Source organism: Zonotrichia leucophrys, chromosome 17, assembly GCF_028769735.1.
Source record: "Zonotrichia leucophrys gambelii isolate GWCS_2022_RI chromosome 17, RI_Zleu_2.0, whole genome shotgun sequence".
Lineage (NCBI taxonomy): Eukaryota > Metazoa > Chordata > Aves > Passeriformes > Passerellidae > Zonotrichia > Zonotrichia leucophrys.
This window is the reverse complement of record NC_088186.1, coordinates 11,149,914-11,167,620: the sequence shown is the minus strand read 5'-3', so window position 1 is coordinate 11,167,620 and position 17,707 is coordinate 11,149,914. Positions and strand designations below refer to the sequence as shown.

The window sequence follows — 17,707 nt, the reverse complement described above, 5'->3', positions numbered from 1 at the left end:
ATGGAGGAGTGTGCTCCCCTTAGGGCATCCCCTACAGTGCCACCCTCTGTCCGTGCAGCTGTGGCCCTGGGCGACACCTGCATGGATTCAGGTCGCCTGTCTGGACCTCTGGAGTGACCACAAGTCCGAGATCAGGGAACAAACGGGTTGGACCGTGTCCCCCAAGCCCTATGGCAAGGGGCAGTGGGACCATCTGCTCCCCGTGTGAGGCTGCTATTGCAGGCTGGAAGGTGCTGCGGGATCCAACTGCACCGCGGGCAGGTCTCCACGCACCGGAGATGCCAGCGCCATGTCACGTGCTCAGGGCAATGGGGCTCTGGACACTGCCTTCCCCTCCTGCTCCTTCTGCTCCTCCTCCTCCTGCTCGAGCAGTGGCAGCCTGTGGCAGAGGAGCAGATGCCCCTGAGGGCTGCGGTCGTGCTGTCACCTGCCCCGAGCACGGGGCCGTGCTGCTGCTTTAGGCTGTGACACCCCGGGCTCCCAGGCTGTGGCACTCAGGCAGGGGAGGCAAGCCTGGTCCCCAGGAACAGAGAAGGGGTGGGTGGCAGGGCTGGGGGCTGCCCCTGGCCTTGGAACACCACCCTCAGGGGTGGCAGCCCCTCACAGGGAAGGGACCCCCTGGCACAGCCACGTGGGCAGCAGGACTCAGCAGGTTGGGATGGAACTGTCCCCCGCCCCTGTGTGCGGGACAGAGATGTTGGGGCCCTGCCATGGCTCTGCGGGTCCAGGCTTGTCCCTGGCCGAGCTGCCTGGGGCCCTGTTGTGCCACGGGAACACGTGAATAGCCAGAGGGATCCCACAAGCCTGAGTCCTGCAATCCCACAAGGAAAAGGCCAGCCTGGTGCCTGTCCCGAGGCAGGATCAGCTCCTGTCCCTGGGTCTGGGCTGCCCCACTGTGGCTTGCTGTCAAGGCCAGTAGCAGTGAAGCTGGGCCAGTGTGTGGGCAAATCCCCCTTCCTGTGGGGCCTTTGCCTCCCTGGTGCTGAGTCCTCCCCCAGACCCCACAGGGAGCAGAGCCACAATATTCACCATGTCCCTGTGACTCAGTTTCCCCACCTGCCCCTGCCAGTGTGGACCTGGCCAAAGTGTCTGCAGGTGACAGACTTGGTTCTGATGGGCCCCATCGAAAGGGGAAACTGAGGCACAGAGGAACAACATGCCCAAAGGTCACCCTGGAGGTCTGTTGTGACTCTGGACACTTGGTGAGACCCAAAGCAGGGCAGATCTCATCCTACACACCTGTAGGACAGGTGTGACCCCAGAGGGACATCTGGGGTCACACCTGTCCTACACAGCTGCAAAGCTGGGGGCGGGGGTGGGTGTTGGGGTCTCACAGCCCTCACAATTCATTGAGGCCACGCTGGGAGCTCACTGTGAGATTTGTCATGAACCTGGCACAGGAGATCCCCTGATCCAGCCCCGCTGTGTCCCTGGTGCAGCTCAGAGCAGGGAGGAACCACAGCACAGGAGCCCCCATGGCTGCCCTGAGGATGCTGACCCTGGTGGGGCGGCCATGGGGGCAGGGGCCACTCTGCAAACCTGCTGGGCTTGGAGGTGCCCTGAGGCAGCCCTCAGGTCACACCAGGAGCTGTGGAGGCACAGCAATGAGGTCAGGGACAGGGGACACTGCTGGGGACCACTGGGACAGCTCTGACTGGGCCAGCACGGAGCAGTTTTGAAGCATTGGAAAGACCTTCCTGGGCATTTGCAAAACACTGCCAGGAGGGGCAGAGGCTCACCAGGAGGCAAGTGTGGGCAGGAGCAGGTGGGCAGTGAGGGGAGGCCCCAGAATAGGGGTTTTCTCCAGGATACCTGTGGCAGCAGCAGCTGCCCCAGCAGGCAGTAAGGCCAGCCATGGCACCAACTGTCCCTGGGTAGGCTGACCTGTCACCTCTGTGTGACAGCTGTGGAGGGACAGAGGGTCAGACCCCAGCTGGGGGGGGGGGGGTGACAGAACAGAGAGCTGGAGCCCCTCTGCTCTGGAGCCAGGCTGGGAGAGCTGGGATGGTTCAGCCTGGAGGAGGCTTTGGGGAGAGCTCAGAGCCCCTGCCAGGACCTGAAGGGGCTCCAGGAGAGCTGGGGAGGGACTGGGAACAAGGGATGGAGGGACAGGACACAGGGAATGGCTCCCACTGCCAGAGGGCAGGGATGGATGGGATATTGGCAATTGGGAATTGTTCCCTGGCAGGGTGGGCAGGCCCTGGCACAGGGTGCCCAGAGCAGCTGTGGCTGCCCCTGGATCCCTGGCAGTGCCCAAGGCCAGGCTGGGCAGGGCTGGGAGCACCTGGGACAGTGGGAGGTGTCCCTGCCATGGCAGGGGTGGAATGGGATGGGCTTTAAGGTCCTTTCCAAAACCAGGGTGTGATTCCATGACCTGACCACAAGGCCCAGTGGAGGTCAGTGGAGCCCATCCCCCTTGGAGCAGCAAAACTTCCATCAGAATTTCTGCTCTTTGGTTGGGACACTGCCCAAAGGAAATACTCTGGGTTAGTTGTCTTAAAATCTTGGGCATTCTCAAGTCAGTCGGGCAGTAACAATTCCATTTGACATCACAAACCTGTATTCAAGTGTTGGTGGAGCTTTAAGTGGTTTATCTGCTTTATAAAATAAATCTCATTTGAATATACTGTTTGTCTAAATTTTGACAAACAGTATATTCAAATATATACCTGTGACCCCTCTGGCAGCCCCAGTCTGGCAGTGAGACAGGGGATCACAGACATCTGGTGATGCCAGGGGAAGCCAACATGGGCCACTCTGAGAAAGCAAAAGGAGGAGATTCCTCAGAGAAACTCTGAAACCGCTTGGGGAAAAATACCTGGAAGGACATTAAACACAAAAAAACAGTTTCCACCTCTGCCTCGTGCCGGGCGCGTTACCGAGGAGCGGCGAGAGGGCGCATCCTCCCTCCCCGCCGGCACATCCAGCCCGCCCGGGCCCGCTGCGCTCCGGGATGTGCCCCGCGGGACGTGGCCGGCTTGCAGATGCCAAGCAGCCAACGGGTCCCCAAAATGCCCAGCCTGGGGAGCCGGGGTGTCCCCCCAGGGGTGCCCTTGGCCGGGGAGCAAGGGCTGGCTGGGGTGGGGATGGCACTGTCAGACCCCGCCGGCAGCGCGGGGCTCGCTGTCCCCGGCACGGCTGGGACCCGTTCCCGAGCGGGCTGTGCTGGGGAAGGGCAGAGCCGAGCGAGGGAGAGGCTGCTCAGCTCATCGGGGCACGCGATGGGAAGCGACAGCGCGGCGCTGGCACCGCCGGCCCGTGCCCGGGGCCCCCTGAGACACGGAGGCGGTGTCAGGGCGATTGCGGCCGCGGGGTGATGCCTGCGCCGGGGCAGCGCCTCTGCTGAGGCCGCTCCGCGCTCCCGCTCCGCTCCCCAGTGCGGCCCGCGAGGGGTCAGGGGCCGCCCGCAGCCCCGGGGGGCGATGCCGGGGCCGTGTCCGCTCCCGGCAGGACGCGGTTCCAGGGAAGAGGCTGCAGTGGGGCTGGCCGGGCTGTGCTGAGGCAGGAGGTGGGTGCTGGGTCCCCCCCACGGGCTGCAGCCACCCAGGCCGTGGTGAGGGCTCCAGCACTGGGTGAACGGTGTGGGGCACCCCAAAATGCGGATGGGGGGCTGTGGCACCCACCTGTGCCCACCCTGTGGGCTGTGACACCCCTCTGGGAAATGGGGGTGACTGGCACCCAGTGCCTTGTCATGCTGAGGACTCATATGTGATGTGGTAACTCCGAGAAGTATTGGGGCTGCTCTACTCCATCCTTCTGTTCGATTCATAGTGGGGATGAATGTTTGATCATTTGATACCTTCCCATTTTCTCAGGCTCTCTGTTCCCCATCCTCCCTGTGTGGGCAGCGGGGGCACAGGGTGGGCACAGAGCACCCACTGCAGGACCAACCTCGGGAGAGCAGAAGGGGCCTGGCAGCCATCCCACCCCTGCTCCTGGGGCAGGGCTGAGAGGGGAGCAGCACAGGCAGGGCTGGGGGCACAGAGAGGGCAGGGCAGGCCTGTGGGCATGGGCCTCTGCCCCCACCACAGGCAGCACCACTGCAAGCTGCTGCGAAATCCTCTGTTTCCAAGGTAACCTGGGGATCCCACAGCTGGGAGAGGCAGAGCTGCAATGGGATGAGGTGCTGCTGGCACCCTGCAGCTCCTGCCTGCGGGTGATGCTCTGCTTTTCCCAAGCTGGCTGGCATCAGTGTGATGCTTGGCTGGGGGCAGGAGGGTCTCTTCAGCTTCTCTCCTCTCTCCCTCTCATCCCCTCCCTGCCTCCAGCTGTGAACCAAGGGAGAAATCGGGCCCTGCTGCCCTCCTGGGGGCTGGGGAGGGAGCTGGACCCTGCCCTGCAGGCCCCTGGGCTTTGGTGGCACTCAAGGGCGCCTTTTGAGCAGCTACTGAGAAGTCCCTGCCTGCACAGAGAGCTGTAACCCCACATTCCTGTTGGGGTTCATTGGGAAGGACTAGTTAGTCCCCAAAGTCTCACAGGAAAGCAGGCTCAGGGCATCCATCTGCTGACCCACAGCAGGGCCACAGGCATACCCTGTTTCAGATCCCCTTGTGCCCCACATGGCTGTGAGGAGGGATCTCGGTGTGCCCTGACACCAGTGCCCTGGGCTGGGCGCTGAGTCTGCCTCCAGCTCCCCTCAGCGCATGCCAGAGAGCAGCCTGGTCACTCCCACAGCTGCGGGGCTGCCCTGGCACTGGTGCCGGCCCCAGCAGGCAGGAACTCATCCCCTCACCCCTGTCACCTCCACCACGGCCACGGGGAGGGCGTTTCTGCTGCGGCTCCAGGGACAAGGCTGCTCTTTCCCCAGCCGGCTGCCTCCTCCCGCAGCCAGGCCGCAGACACCAGCTCGGGCTGCAGCCGTGGCCGCTGCACAGCCCCAGCCTCAGGCACTGGGGGTGCTCTCCGTGCCGTCCTGGAGCCATCCGGGACTGACACCCGCGGGTGTCCCCTGCCACCAGGAGCACAGCACCCCATCTCCCCTCTGTGCCACGGAGAGCGGCACCACCGCCTCCCCTCCTGCTCCTGCCCTAAGGCAGAGCCTGCCAACACCCCGGGGTACCCAGGGGTTCAAGGGCTTCCCAGACCGGCTGCCCCATGGCAGTATCCCCATGCAGCTCCAAGCAGAAGCACACGTGCAGGTGTCAGCCCTGCTTTAACCTGGAATGGAGCCATTTCCCACAGGCTGCCCCAGTCCCCAGTTTAGCTGACCTCACCCCACCTCCCCTCACCGTGTCTGCCCGAGCACCCAGAGGGCCCAGGATTGCTCACTGAAGGTGCCAGAGGACAATTCCCTGTGCTCAGCAACCACCCTGCCACGGGCTGGGAGGGGAAGCCTGGATACTCACCGTGGAGCACCTTTGGGCCAGGAACACTTCACACATGCCACAGATGCTGCAGGTTCCTTTGGAAGCAAACCTACCAGTTAAAAAGGCTCAGCTACTTGCCCTGGTATCTTTATGCAGCAGACTGAGCCAGCGCTAGATTAATTTTATTATGCCATGATTGAGGCTGTTGCTAGGCTACAGCCCCGCTCCCCAAACCCGTCCTATTGCAGGATTTCCCCACCACCACTCATCTGGCTGCTCGGGGGCATCCCAAAGGACAGGGAAGCACCACGGGCTCCCCAGGCACCTGGAGCCTTGGATGCAGGGACATTGCAGGCAGAAAAAAACCCCACTGTGCCCCCAACCCAGCCCCCACCCAGGCCCATCCTAGCCCAGGGCTGGGGGTCCTGGTTGCCCCACAGCCCCCCCAAAGTCTCCAAGAGCACTCACAGCTTTACACATTCATTTTGAGGCCTGCTAAAATCCAAGTTCCAATGACTTTTTCATGTTCACTGCTAGGAGGAAGGAAGCAAATTCCCATCCCGGGCCTTGGCAAGCTAGGGAGACTTGTCGTGACTCTGTGGGAGCAACAGAAACAGGGCAAAGCTGCATCCCTCAAAGGGCACCATCAGGGCACTCCTTGCATGTGGCCCTTGGCATTGACCATGGGGGATGAGGAAGGCTGGGTGCCCTGGTGACACAGGCTACAGCTGTGGAAAAGGCCAGCCCGTCCCAGGGGCAGCAGGAGAGGGATTATATGGCAATCATTAAAACCAGCCCTGGCCAGCAGGACAATGGTGGAGCAGGGACAGAGCCCCATTGGCAAAGGGCCGTGGAGAGGGAGCAGCACTTAAACAAGAGCCCTGGCAAAGTAATAAATCAGCAGAAATTGTCCAGGAATAAATCTGGATGGCAGTGATCAGACAGCTCCTGAGCGCCAAGCAGAAGGTGATGGAGAGCTTTCCACAGGGATCATAAAATCATGGACTTCTGTGGGTTGGAAGGGTCCTTAAATATCAGCTAGTTTCAACCCCTTGCTATGGGCAGGGAAACAGCTGGAGTGGTGGTGGCACAACCTGCAGGGACCTGTCTGCCTGTCCTGGGCTGGTTTGACAGTGACAGGCCAGGTATCAGCCATGGGCCCTTTGGGGCCCTGCAGGGCTGGGCATGGGCTCAGCAGCTTGGGTCCCTGCAGGGAGGAGTTTGGACAGACTAATGTAAGGAAGAACCTTTCCAGCAGACTGAGCCAGCCACCTGTACCAAGGAGACCTGGGCATCAGGAGGGGAATGCTGTGCACACAGGAGGAATCCTGGGGACAGCAGGCACAGAACAGAGATGGGCAGCTTCAGGCCGCTGGTGCAGGGCAGCTGGAAGGTCGCCCCAAAACTGGCTCCCACCTGAGGAGCCACGAGGCTGTCAGGCATGGTGGAACCTGCTGGGCTCAGGTCAGTGTCTGCTCCAGAGTCTGACTGCACCCATGGCCCCTCTCTGCACCCACGGCCCCTCTCAGCACCCACAGTCCCTCTCAGCACCCACAGCCCCTCTCAGCACCCACGGCCCCTCTCAGCACCCACCGTCCCCTCTCAGCACCCACAGCCCCTCTCAGCACCCACTGTCCCTCTCTGCACCCACTGCCCCTCTCAGCACCCACTGTCCCCTCTCAGCACCCACAGCCCCTCTCAGCACCCACAGCCCCTCTCAGCACCCACTGTCCCCTCTCAGCAGCTGCACTGTCACACACCAGGAGCTGCCAAGTGATAACAGCTGTGAGCTGTCACGCTGGGCTGTCCCACTCCAGGGATGGGTACAGCAGGAATGCTCCCCAAACAAACACCTGCAGAGGATGGGACAGCGCCTGGGCCATCCTGGCCCGGAGGACACTGGGGGACAGCAGGGGCCCTTGGAGCTCTGTCCTGGCTTATCCCGAGTGCTCTGGCTCCAAGCTAGCACAGTGGAAGCCAAGACACTCTGGTGGCCCTGGAGCGCCCAGGCAGGCAGGGGAGCAGGCACTACCCTGTTCCTGATGGATGAGGCTTCCCATGCTGTGCTGGGTACACAACCCCACACAAAATGCAGTGATAAATCTGCATTTTTCCCTCCTACTGCTCAAAATCCAGCCCCTGCAGCTCTGACCAGCGCTAGCTCCAAGAAACTGTAGCTCCTCAGCCTCAAGCTCTCAGTTTTTTTTTTTTTGATGAGTGATAAAACCAAAAGCAAATACCCTGGTACCTGCAGAGATGCTTGCAGTAACTATTTATATCATTGTGATCCTGCAGAAGCTTCCCCATAATGACAGGCACGTACATACTTTTTATATTTAGCTTCTTTGAAAGGATGGCAAGGGAAAGCCCGGCTCAAACAAGACCAATTTCCTTCTCCCCTCCCTCCCACTTGCTGGCTCTGGGTCACAGCTCACGCTGTAGCTCAAACCAGTTCAGCATTCCCTGGAAAAGGGAGAAGCCCAAGCCTAAAAAGACCAGGCTGGACAGGGCTTGGGGCAATCAGGTCTACTGAAACGTGTCTCTGCCCACAGCAGGAGGCTGGAATGAGCTTTAGGGTCTCTTCCGACCTAAATCATTCTGGGATTGTGTGCATTATAAAATGAGCCTTTTTGTTGCTTTTCCCTTCCACACTCCCACTTTAGCACAGGGTGGGGATTTCTCTGGCCCTGCTGCAGAAGCCAAACCATGCCACACACCCTCCTGTGGCTCGAGTGTAAGTAGAGCCAGCTAGTGTAAGCAGGTCCTTGAGCATCTGCTTTTCTCTTTTACAGGAGTATTTGGGAGCAGAATGATTCATCTTTGCTTGTTTTTGCCTCAGCTCCTCGTGCTGGCAAGCTGCAGGGAATGTGGAGGCTCCTAGGGCAGCAAACCTGGCACGGGAGGCAGAGACAGCGAGGCCAGCCCCTGTCAGCCACCAGCGCAGGCCCTGCAGCCACACCTGAGCCAACCCCTGCCCCTCCACGCTGTGGGGAGCAACAGCTCCCTCAGGGCAGACCTCAGTTCTGGAGAAAGAACTCATGGGTTTATGTTCAGCTCCTTTTTTTGGAATGAATTTTAATTCAGCACCCCCTCCCCTGAGGTGTGGGAGCACAGCAGCACAAGGAAGGACACACAGCTCCCGAGCCCAGGCACAGGGGCTCGGGGCTAGAAGAAGATGTGCAGAGACAAGTGTACAACAGAGCTTTATCATCAGAATGGACTGTACCAGGGTTTTTCAACGCAAAAATGGAACATGACCCAAAGTCCTGATGGAACAGAAGCACTTTCGGGACTGCAGCAGCTGAGGCTTGGACTTCCACCTGCCTTTGCCCAGAAGGGCAGCAGACCAGTCCTCAATCTTCCTTTTCCTCCCCGGCTGTGCAAAGTTTGAACTCTCCCATGCAATTTCCCTGCAGTGCCACATGGAATGCTCAGAGGCAAATGCTAATGGCAGACAGACCTGAACAACGCACTGCTCATACAGCAAGAAACCAGTCTGTTTTATAGGGAAATGGTTACAAGTGCATTTTGGGCACAAGAAAAAGAAAAATGGAGCAGGAAATGCCTGCTGGTCAAGACAGCTCTGGAATGATTAATGGATCAATAGAACATTGCTTTATAGGGATGCAGAAGGAAACTCCAGTTTGCATTTCATGGCTGACATTTTACAACAGAAAGGGGTGAGGGAGAGCAAAACCAAACCTCAAATCAACTTACAAGGGAAGAGGGGAATGTAATGCACAGAACCTGGAGGAAGCTTCACCATCTGAGCTGAGCAAGGGACCCCAGACCCAAACCAGGAGGTGTCAGAGAACTGACCAGCTCCATCAAACACAGGGATTGCTGACTGAGACACAGGTGAGTGCCAAGGGGTGGCCATAGTGCCCATCCAACGGCTGCTGAGCAGGTACTAATCCATAGGTTTATGTTCAAAGCAAAAACTAAAAGACTTCCCAAGCTCATGAGACAGAGGAGGCTCTCTCCTTGGGCAGGAGAGTCAGCACACTGGCTGCCTGCAGGATGGACAGAGGCTGGAGCAGGACGGACGCTGCTGAGCTGCAGTGCTGGTCCCTCTCGGCAGAGCAGCAGCCAGGGTTTACAGCCTGACTGGAAAATGCCTGAGAAGCAAATGCCTTGCCATGCCAACACTGCCCTGTAGCCAATTCTGAAGCTCTGGATATCTTCATTTCCACATGGAGTCATGTCCCTGAGAGGTCCCAGCAGCAGGGGATTCTGGAATATGCAAATTCAAGGGTGGGAAATGCAGAAAAGCACTGATTTTTTTTTCTCTCTTTCAGGTTAGCTTTGCATTTTTCATTGTCCTCCCAAACTGCATAGCAGCTTACATGTAGTGTCTGAGACACTGGGGCCACGGAAATCAATGGGCTTCATGAATTCCAACAGCAGCACCAGTGAGGGCTAATTAAGCTGCTGTGCAGAAAGGTCCCGTTCAAAGGACTTCAACAATCACACTCTCTCTCACACTGTCCCTGCGCCTGCTGCTTTAGAGAGCTGTACCATAGCATGATCTGCTTGACTTAAAGCTCATCAACTGCTGGGTGAAGCAATGGCCAATATAATCTTTCTCCTTAAAAAAATAGGAAGGATAAGAAGTTAAAGACTTGAGACAGTCAAGCATGATGTGTTCATGCAGCATGTTTTGTTGCACTCCTCTTAACAAGACAGGAATTTCAGGTGTGCAGGAGTGGAATGCAGCAGGGATGGAGCAGGAGGCAGGTCCCCTTGCCCCACAGCCTGCCAGTGACCTGATGGGGCATCTCTGCAAGGAGAAAAACTGACAGCCTGGCAGCAGGCCTGGAGCCATGCCCTGAACCTTCCCCTGGCTCACGTACATCTCAGCTTGGTTTTCTTTGTGTAACGATGCACCAGAGCAGCACACACAGATGTAAAGCTTTTGTTTTGCTCATTCTGGTTTGAGAGACCATACAGTGAAGGACCAAAGCTTTACACATCTGTGCCTGTCCTGGGGTGACTCATCAGAGAAGATGGAGACAGCCATGGTGCAGAGTCCACTCGCAGCCAAACTACAGCTCCTCGTAGTCCCCCCCGCCCTGTGGTTTGCTCATGCCGGCTCCTCCTCCGCCAAGAAAGGCCTCAAGTTCATCTATCTCACTGCTTTTCTCCTTGCTCTTCTTTTTCTTTTTCTTTTTCTCTTTTTCCTCTTTGCTCTCCTCCTTCTCTTTGCTCTTCTTGTGTTTGCTCTTCTTTTTCACTGACTTGTCCTCTTCCTGCAAAATGAGAACATTTTTATTAGCAAATGCTCTGAGAGCGCCAGTGACCCAGGATGTACTGCCCTGACACCTGACTCTGAAGAATGGTTTGGGCTGGAAAGCACCTAGTCCAACCCCCGTGCCATGGGCAGGGGTGTCTTCAACTGAATTAGGACTCTTACTCAGGTTGAAGCACAGAAGACCCTTCTGTAAGCTTGTACAGAGGAGCAGACACACCATCTGGGTTATACAGGGCACTGGTCTCTCTGACAGTTTGTGCCCAACAACACCAGGCTTAAATGGCACAGACAAAGCCTCCTGCAGGCTTCCCTCACCATCCACGAGATGAATGCTGTGGGCACCCCTCTGCTTGAAAATCATGGTACTATGCACATAGCCTAGCAGAGAGGCACTGCTCTTCCTCATCCTGTATTTTACAAACTCACACACTCCCTTTCCAAAATTCAACTGCTCTATAAGCTCGCTTTGAAGTTCAGTGGTCTGCAGAGCCTGGGAAGCAGAGAGCAGAGGTGCAGGATGTGAGCACAGAATGGAGTCCACCAAGTCCCTTTCCCAAGGAGGAAACCACGCAAGGCCACGTCTGTTCTTGGCAGGTGGGTAACACAGCAGATCTGTTTAATCAACAATACCTCTTTGCTTTTCTTTTTCTTCTTCTTTTTCTCCTTAGAAGCTTGTTTATCTGTTAAAACAAACAACCAACAGTAAAAAAAAACCAAAACCAAAAAACAAAACAAACAAACCAAACCAAACCAAAACAAAAACCCAAAAAAACCCGACCCAGAAACATTGTGTTTAATTTAAATGGTAAGAGCTGTAATTCTGCCCTGGCCCCATTTCTGAGAACAAAATGCTCCATCCTGGGCACCCAGGGGCAAAGGCAAGGCCAGCACCCCAGGCCAAACTGTGCCCCTTTGGGAAGCAACACAGGCCCCAGCCCTCACACCCTGACTGAACCGTACCTGTCTCGTTTCATTATGAGCATTATATGATCTGTGTGATCAACACTGACCTAGCATTCACTGTGTCACAGCTACTAAGAAACACATCTAGAGACCAGCTCTACAAACTGGTTCCAAAGGCCAAATCTGGGACTGGACTGTAATTTCCAGAAATGAAGAGGAGCTCTTGGGAACAGCTCCCCTTTGATGGAAATCCTCCCAGGCACCTTCTCTGAGGATGAGTGAGGGCAGGGTATCAGCAGATGGGACACCCTGGCGGGCCAACACTCACTGCTGCTCACACTGTGTATGGAAATTACATTCCCAAATTACATTACATCCCTGTAAATTACATCCTTGCTCTGCAGGGGTGAATACTTTCACACTACCAAACGAGTCCCAGAGTCCATCCCTATCACATGTGTCAGATATGACTATGGCTGATGACTTGGTTGCTGAGTGTCCACTGCCTTTGCACAAAACCTCCTTGAACAGGGGACTCCTGCTTGGCTGCTTCACAAGAGGCTTCACAGCAGCACCACTTTTCACCTGTGCTGTTTGACTGTCGCTCTTACCTACAAACACCTTTTCCCTCAGCTGATGTGTACAGGCAGCCATGGAGAAGCCTAATTGCCAGTCAAGCTCCAATCACTGACGACCGAGAGACGGTTTTATATTCATCACCAAAAGAGGAGATAGGAGGAACCCACATTTAATTATTTAAGAATCTAAACTGAAGCTAAATTATTGACCTGGGCCTCTGCAGATGCACTTACAGCTATTTCAAGCTCTGCTGTTCAGCAGCTCGGAGTGACAAGCCGATGGAACCATGGCAGCCTGTGACACCTTCCTCACACTTTTGGAACAGCTATTCAAGGAGCACTCTCTGGTGCTGCTCACAGCTTTTTTCCTTCCTTAAATCTTTAAATTCCCATCTTTCATGCTGACATCGGGGCAGGTCTACAGGAAGTTGCTTTGCAGTAATGCCTAGACAGCAGGGATTATTTGCATGAAGAGGATCCCACCCCATCTTTCTCAAAAACAGAAGAGGAAATTGGCAGGGTATGTCAGAGCATTTTGTTCAAGTTGATCCAAATTCTGGAGGGGGTGGACACTGCAATGCAATGCTGAACACCAATTCCCAAGCACACAGGGCTAAGCAGGAAGGCTTACACAGCAGCAGCTTGTGAAAGATGTGCTTCTGCTTGCAGCTGGGACAAAAATAACCTATGGCTGGTGCCAGGGACAAGCCAAGTTCTCATCCTCATGGGGAAAAACTTAAAAGCTATTTATGCTGTGCTAAACCAGATTATAGACTCACACAGGGCACTGCATGAAGTTAGAGGGTATTTTATTTAGTGCAAATTGGTTTGCTGGAAAGACTTTGGAAAAACCAGATGCCTGACAAACAAAAGCAGGAAGAGTGGAAAAAAGGTGTGAGCTTTACCTTCCTCGCTGCTCTCCTTGGGACCAGCTTCTTCCAAACCCAAGCCAAAGAGATCTGAGTCGTTTTTCAGTTTAAAGGAGGGGACTGTTGATTTCACAGGCTGGGGTGGCTTTGCCAGTGAGGTATCATCATCAGATATTTCAGAGAGATCTTCTCGCACTGGGAATTCATTCTAGAGAGAAGCAAAGGCAGACAACACTGACAAATCCTTCAACCAAAATCTCTAACCATTTTGCATACAAAAATGTCAGATGTCAGCAGGTGGGAAGGAGGGAAGGAAATGCCAGCTGAAAAGAGCTGTTACTGCCTGGAAATCAATGTCCTGGATCTCATGAGCTCTAATTTTTGCCTTGGTAAAATGCCTCAGTTGCACTGGTACTGACAAGGGTGTTCTGAAAACTTCACACTGGGGCTGCTGAAATCAAATTCCCAATATAAAGGGATTAAATGAGACCTTCAACTCTCTTAGCTCACCAGCATCATCTTCCTTCTGCCCTGGGGAGGCATCTCTGTTCTGGGAAAATCCAATCAAACAGACTGAAAACTCCCCTCCAGCCCTGAGTGACAAATGCTTTCCGCTGTGCAGCTCTGTGGGTCTCAGGTACCAGAGGCAGCAGGGCTGAGGAAGCAGAGTATGTCTGCAGAATAATTCCCTTCATCAAGCCAAAAGGGAATGTGCTCCCAGGGCAAATCTGCCCCTTCAGCATGAGCTAAAACCCAGGATGCTGCAGAGCCTGGAATTACCCCAAAATCCTCCACCTCTGCATGATGGGAATGGAAAATCAGTTTAATGATCTTCTGATACCTGCCAACTCATCCTCTTCAGAATCTGATCCAACCTTTCCTTGTATCTCTGTGCATGGATGGAAAACGGCCCCAGTGTGCTGCTGGTCAGGCAGTGCCCCCACCCTGGCAATGGCAGTGGCTGTACTGGTTTGCCTGACCAGTACACCCTGCAGTGGGAAAGCATCCACATGCCATGGAGCATCCCCAGGGTCAGGCATCCCCTTGACACTGCTGCTTTCTCATCAATCCCTTCTCACTGGAGCACGCAAGAGATGGAAATTTGCTCCAAATACTTTTGGTTTCATATTGTCAAGAAAAGCAGGAAGTTAAGATGCAAAATGAATAGAAAATTACTTACTAAACAGCATGACACATAAATAAGGTCAAAGAAACTGTGACAATAGCTCTTTCAACAGGATTCCAGAATCATAACAACTGAGGGAAACCCCCTGAACACCAGCAAACCCAGATATCAGGACACCCCTGAACAGCGACTGCCCATCCCAAATCACTGCTAGCAGTTTCCAGAGATTGCTCTGCAGGTTGTGAGAAATGGTCACCAAACTCAGGGATATCTCAAGGCATGCAGCAAGTTCTGACCAGCTCAGAGAAGAGGTGCAGGACAAGTGTCTTCTCCACCTGTAATACAGGGTAGGTGTGAGGGGACCCCTGGCGTATTTGTTTTAGCAGACACCTGCTGGCATGTGCTGAATGTCACAGACCTTACAGCTACCTCTGCTGTCCTGGAAAGTCCTTCCCAAGCAGACCTTCCTCCTTCCCTTTAGGCCTTGCCAAGCAAATTTTGTGATGGCCTTTTTATTGCTGGATTGACTGCAGGGAGCTCACTCTTTCTGGCAGAGACACCCTTCTGCATGTTAAAGTTCCCCTGAAAACCCAGGAGCTTTGCATTTTGTATCTCCTGCACTGCTGGACTGGCTAAGAGTAAACAGCACAGTAAAAGACCCAAACATAAATCTTGTTTGCATCTGTAAACACAAACTTCATGTTAGGGAAGGTCTAGCCTGGATATTAGGAAAAGGTTCTGCCTCCAGAGGGTGCTGGCACTGCCCAGGCTGCCCAGGGAATGGGCACGGCCCCGAGGCTGCCAGAGCTCCAGGAGCCTTTGGGCAGCGCTGCCAGGGGTGCCCAGGCTGGGGCTGCTGGGGGGGCTGGGCTCAATGATTCTTCTGGGTCCCTTCCAGCTCAGGGTATTCTATGGATCTGTGATTCTATGGGGTTCTTGCTGCCAGGTGGCTTCCATACTCAGCATTACTGGGTTTGTGCTCACATCAAACTCTGCAGGTTGCTTAGTAACTGCTGCAGAGGGAGGGGAGATCGGATGAAGGCTCTGCTCAGGGCAATGCCTCAACCCTTCCAGCTCAGCTGGGCACAGCTCACACCAACCAGGGCTGTTATTTACCATCTTTTTCTTCTGGCTGTCAGAATCTTCACTTTCAAAGTCTGGGTCATCCATAACGAATGAAAGCATCTGAGTAGCTATTGGTCCCTCTTGATCACTGTCAGACTCCTCAGGCTTCTCCTCTTTGACCACTTTCTGCTTGGAAGCAAGTCCTTTGCTTTGGGCAGTGGCCTTTGAGGCCTGGGCTGCTGCTGTGGGGGCAGCAGCAGGAGCTGCCAGGCTTGTGTTGCCTTTGCTGCTGTTGTTTCGTTCAGACCCAGAACGGGGAGGTAAACTGTCAGGAGGCTTCGGGTCAGTTGCTTTGGTCAAAATTGCTTCACTCTGCGGTTTCAGAGAATTTCTGGAAGACCTGAGAAGAAACAAGTTGTCATAGTCTGTCCACCCTGTTCTGTGGAGCAAGGCACAGTTAAGAGCTGAGCCTGCCTCAAGGTGCATCATGCACCCCACTGGGAGAGGCAGTGCATCCCATAGCAGTGTGGGGCCAAAGGCACCACTCAGGCTGAGGATAACCCTCGTGTCCCTAATCCTCACCCTCACCCCACAGGATGTGGTGTGGGGAGAACATCATTCCCCAGCACAGGGTGTGGTGAGTGACTCCACTCCCTTCACCCAAGCCTTGACTCTTCTCTCCTCCCCACACACTACAAACAGCCACTCTGGTGCTTAGCTCCAGGCCCTTGTTCAAATTTGAGGAAAAGCATGCAGAACTGCCCCACTGGCACAGAAGCACAGTGCTCCAAGGCATGGGGTAAGACACACAGCAGTTACACCTACAGTAACTACAGCCCCGGCCCACAGCTGAAGAACAGGCAGAGAGAGACACCAAGACTTCCCAAAGCCACACACAGTCAATGGCAAGATGGAAGCCAGGTTTGCCAGCACAACCCCACACTTCAGTCTATGCTCTGTACCTTTTTTTTTCCTGCTCTGTGTTTTTGTCTCCATCAGATATGAGGATGACCTTCGAATCCTTCACCTCTTCCTCTTCCTCCTCCTCACTGGAGAGAGTGATGTTCTTGCTCGGCACCCGTTCTGCTGCCGGCATTGGTCTGCTGGGGATTTTGTCATCCAGATCCACGTCATCCTGGAAACCTGCCACCATGGGGTTCCCTCCAGGCGCCTCTCCATCACTGCAACACAGAGAGTGCTCAGACACAGCACCTCAGGAGCTGCTGGACAGAGCTGCCTGCCCCTGCACGAACACTGGGACTAGCCTGGCTTGTACAGCCAACTTCTGGGGACACGTCCCCAGCCTGGGGCAGCTGATGATTAAAGGGTTGGAGCACCTCTGCTTTGGAGACAGGCTGAAAATAAGGAGAGTCGGGCCTGGAGAAGAGAAGGCTCCAGGGAGAGGTGTGAGAGCCCCTTCCAGTGCCTAAAGGGGCTCCAATAGAGCTGGAAAGGGACTTTGTGCAAGGGTCAGGAGGGACAGGACGAGGAGAATGGCTTTAAGCTGAAGGAGGGCAGGGTTAGACAGGATATTGGGAAGGAATTATTCCCTGGCAGGGTGGGCAGGCCCTGGCACAGGGTGCCCAGAGAAGCTGTGGTTGCCCCTGGATCCCTGGAAGTGCCCAAGGCCAGGCTGGACGGAGCTTGGGATAGTGGAAGGTGTCCCTGCCTAGAGCAGGGGCTGGAATGGGATGGGCTTTAAGGTCCCTTCCAACACAAACCAGCTGGTGATTTTGTGATTCTGTGCGCTGCCAGCCCTCCCTTGCCACTGTCCAGCTCAGGCTGGACCTGCTCCCTGCAGGCTGCAGCAGTGGCACTGGCCCCACACCAAAAGGGCCACAGCAGGATGTGTCACAGAGCAGCTGCTGCCCCTCAACTGGAAATGAGTGGCTGCAGAAGATGAGCCTCAGAGCTAGAGAAGCCTGTTGCCACAGCTTCATCAGAACATGGAGCTCCATCCACCATGCAAGGATCAGTCAGTCAAACCATGGGAACTGCCTGTCTTCATCCCCACATCCTGTAATTAAACCTGATCATACACTGTCAATGCTATGGGAGTTCACTGGCAGCTATTAGCTTCCTGGAACCATTTCTATTTCTGCAGTGCTCCCTGAAGCAGGCAGATACACAGACACTATAGCCAAGCTTCAACATTGCCCAAATTAAATTAACCTAAGGACACACTGCCAGAGCTGGGAGTCTTCAGCCTCCCTGATGTAGCACAGTTCTGTGTTCAAAGGCAGCTTGAGAGAGATTTGCAGCTGAAATTGAGGATTCTTGTCTGAATGTCCCTAGGACTCAATTTTAACACTTTCTGAAAATTGTGCTCATGTCAGGAATATAGATATTTTCCCCAGGCTCAGCCGAAGAGCCTCCACCATCACCTTTCCTTGTTCTATTTGTTTCATCCACAAGAGATAACCAGCTCCTTCCTGACAACCCCACACACAAGTCTCTGCCTTTTTAATGATGCCACCTGCATGGTATAAGCACAACCTTCTTTTTATACAGAGACAAAAAACATATTATAGCTTGGAACAGATTAGATTGTACAGACATAAACAAAACCCTAAAATCCTTTAACTGGAAGCAAGTGGTGTTCCCAGCAC

At 54.8% G+C, this 17,707-nt stretch overlaps 1 protein-coding gene across 1 annotated transcript in view; it reads right to left on the bottom strand.

The window, feature by feature from the left end:
* Positions 1-8,496: 8,496 nt before the first annotated feature.
* The window catches only part of RABL6 (RAB, member RAS oncogene family like 6), a 53,673-nt gene continuing 44,462 nt past the window's right edge, over positions 8,497-17,707 (bottom strand). The window contains exons 11-15 of the mRNA XM_064727631.1: positions 16,061-16,279; positions 15,150-15,498; positions 12,944-13,115; positions 11,188-11,237; positions 8,497-10,555 (exon numbers count right to left, since the gene is read on the bottom strand). Of these exons, the coding sequence (XP_064583701.1) occupies positions 10,352-10,555; positions 11,188-11,237; positions 12,944-13,115; positions 15,150-15,498; positions 16,061-16,279 (994 nt within the window). The 3' untranslated portion in view covers positions 8,497-10,351. The remainder of the gene's footprint in view (positions 10,556-11,187; positions 11,238-12,943; positions 13,116-15,149; positions 15,499-16,060; positions 16,280-17,707) is intronic.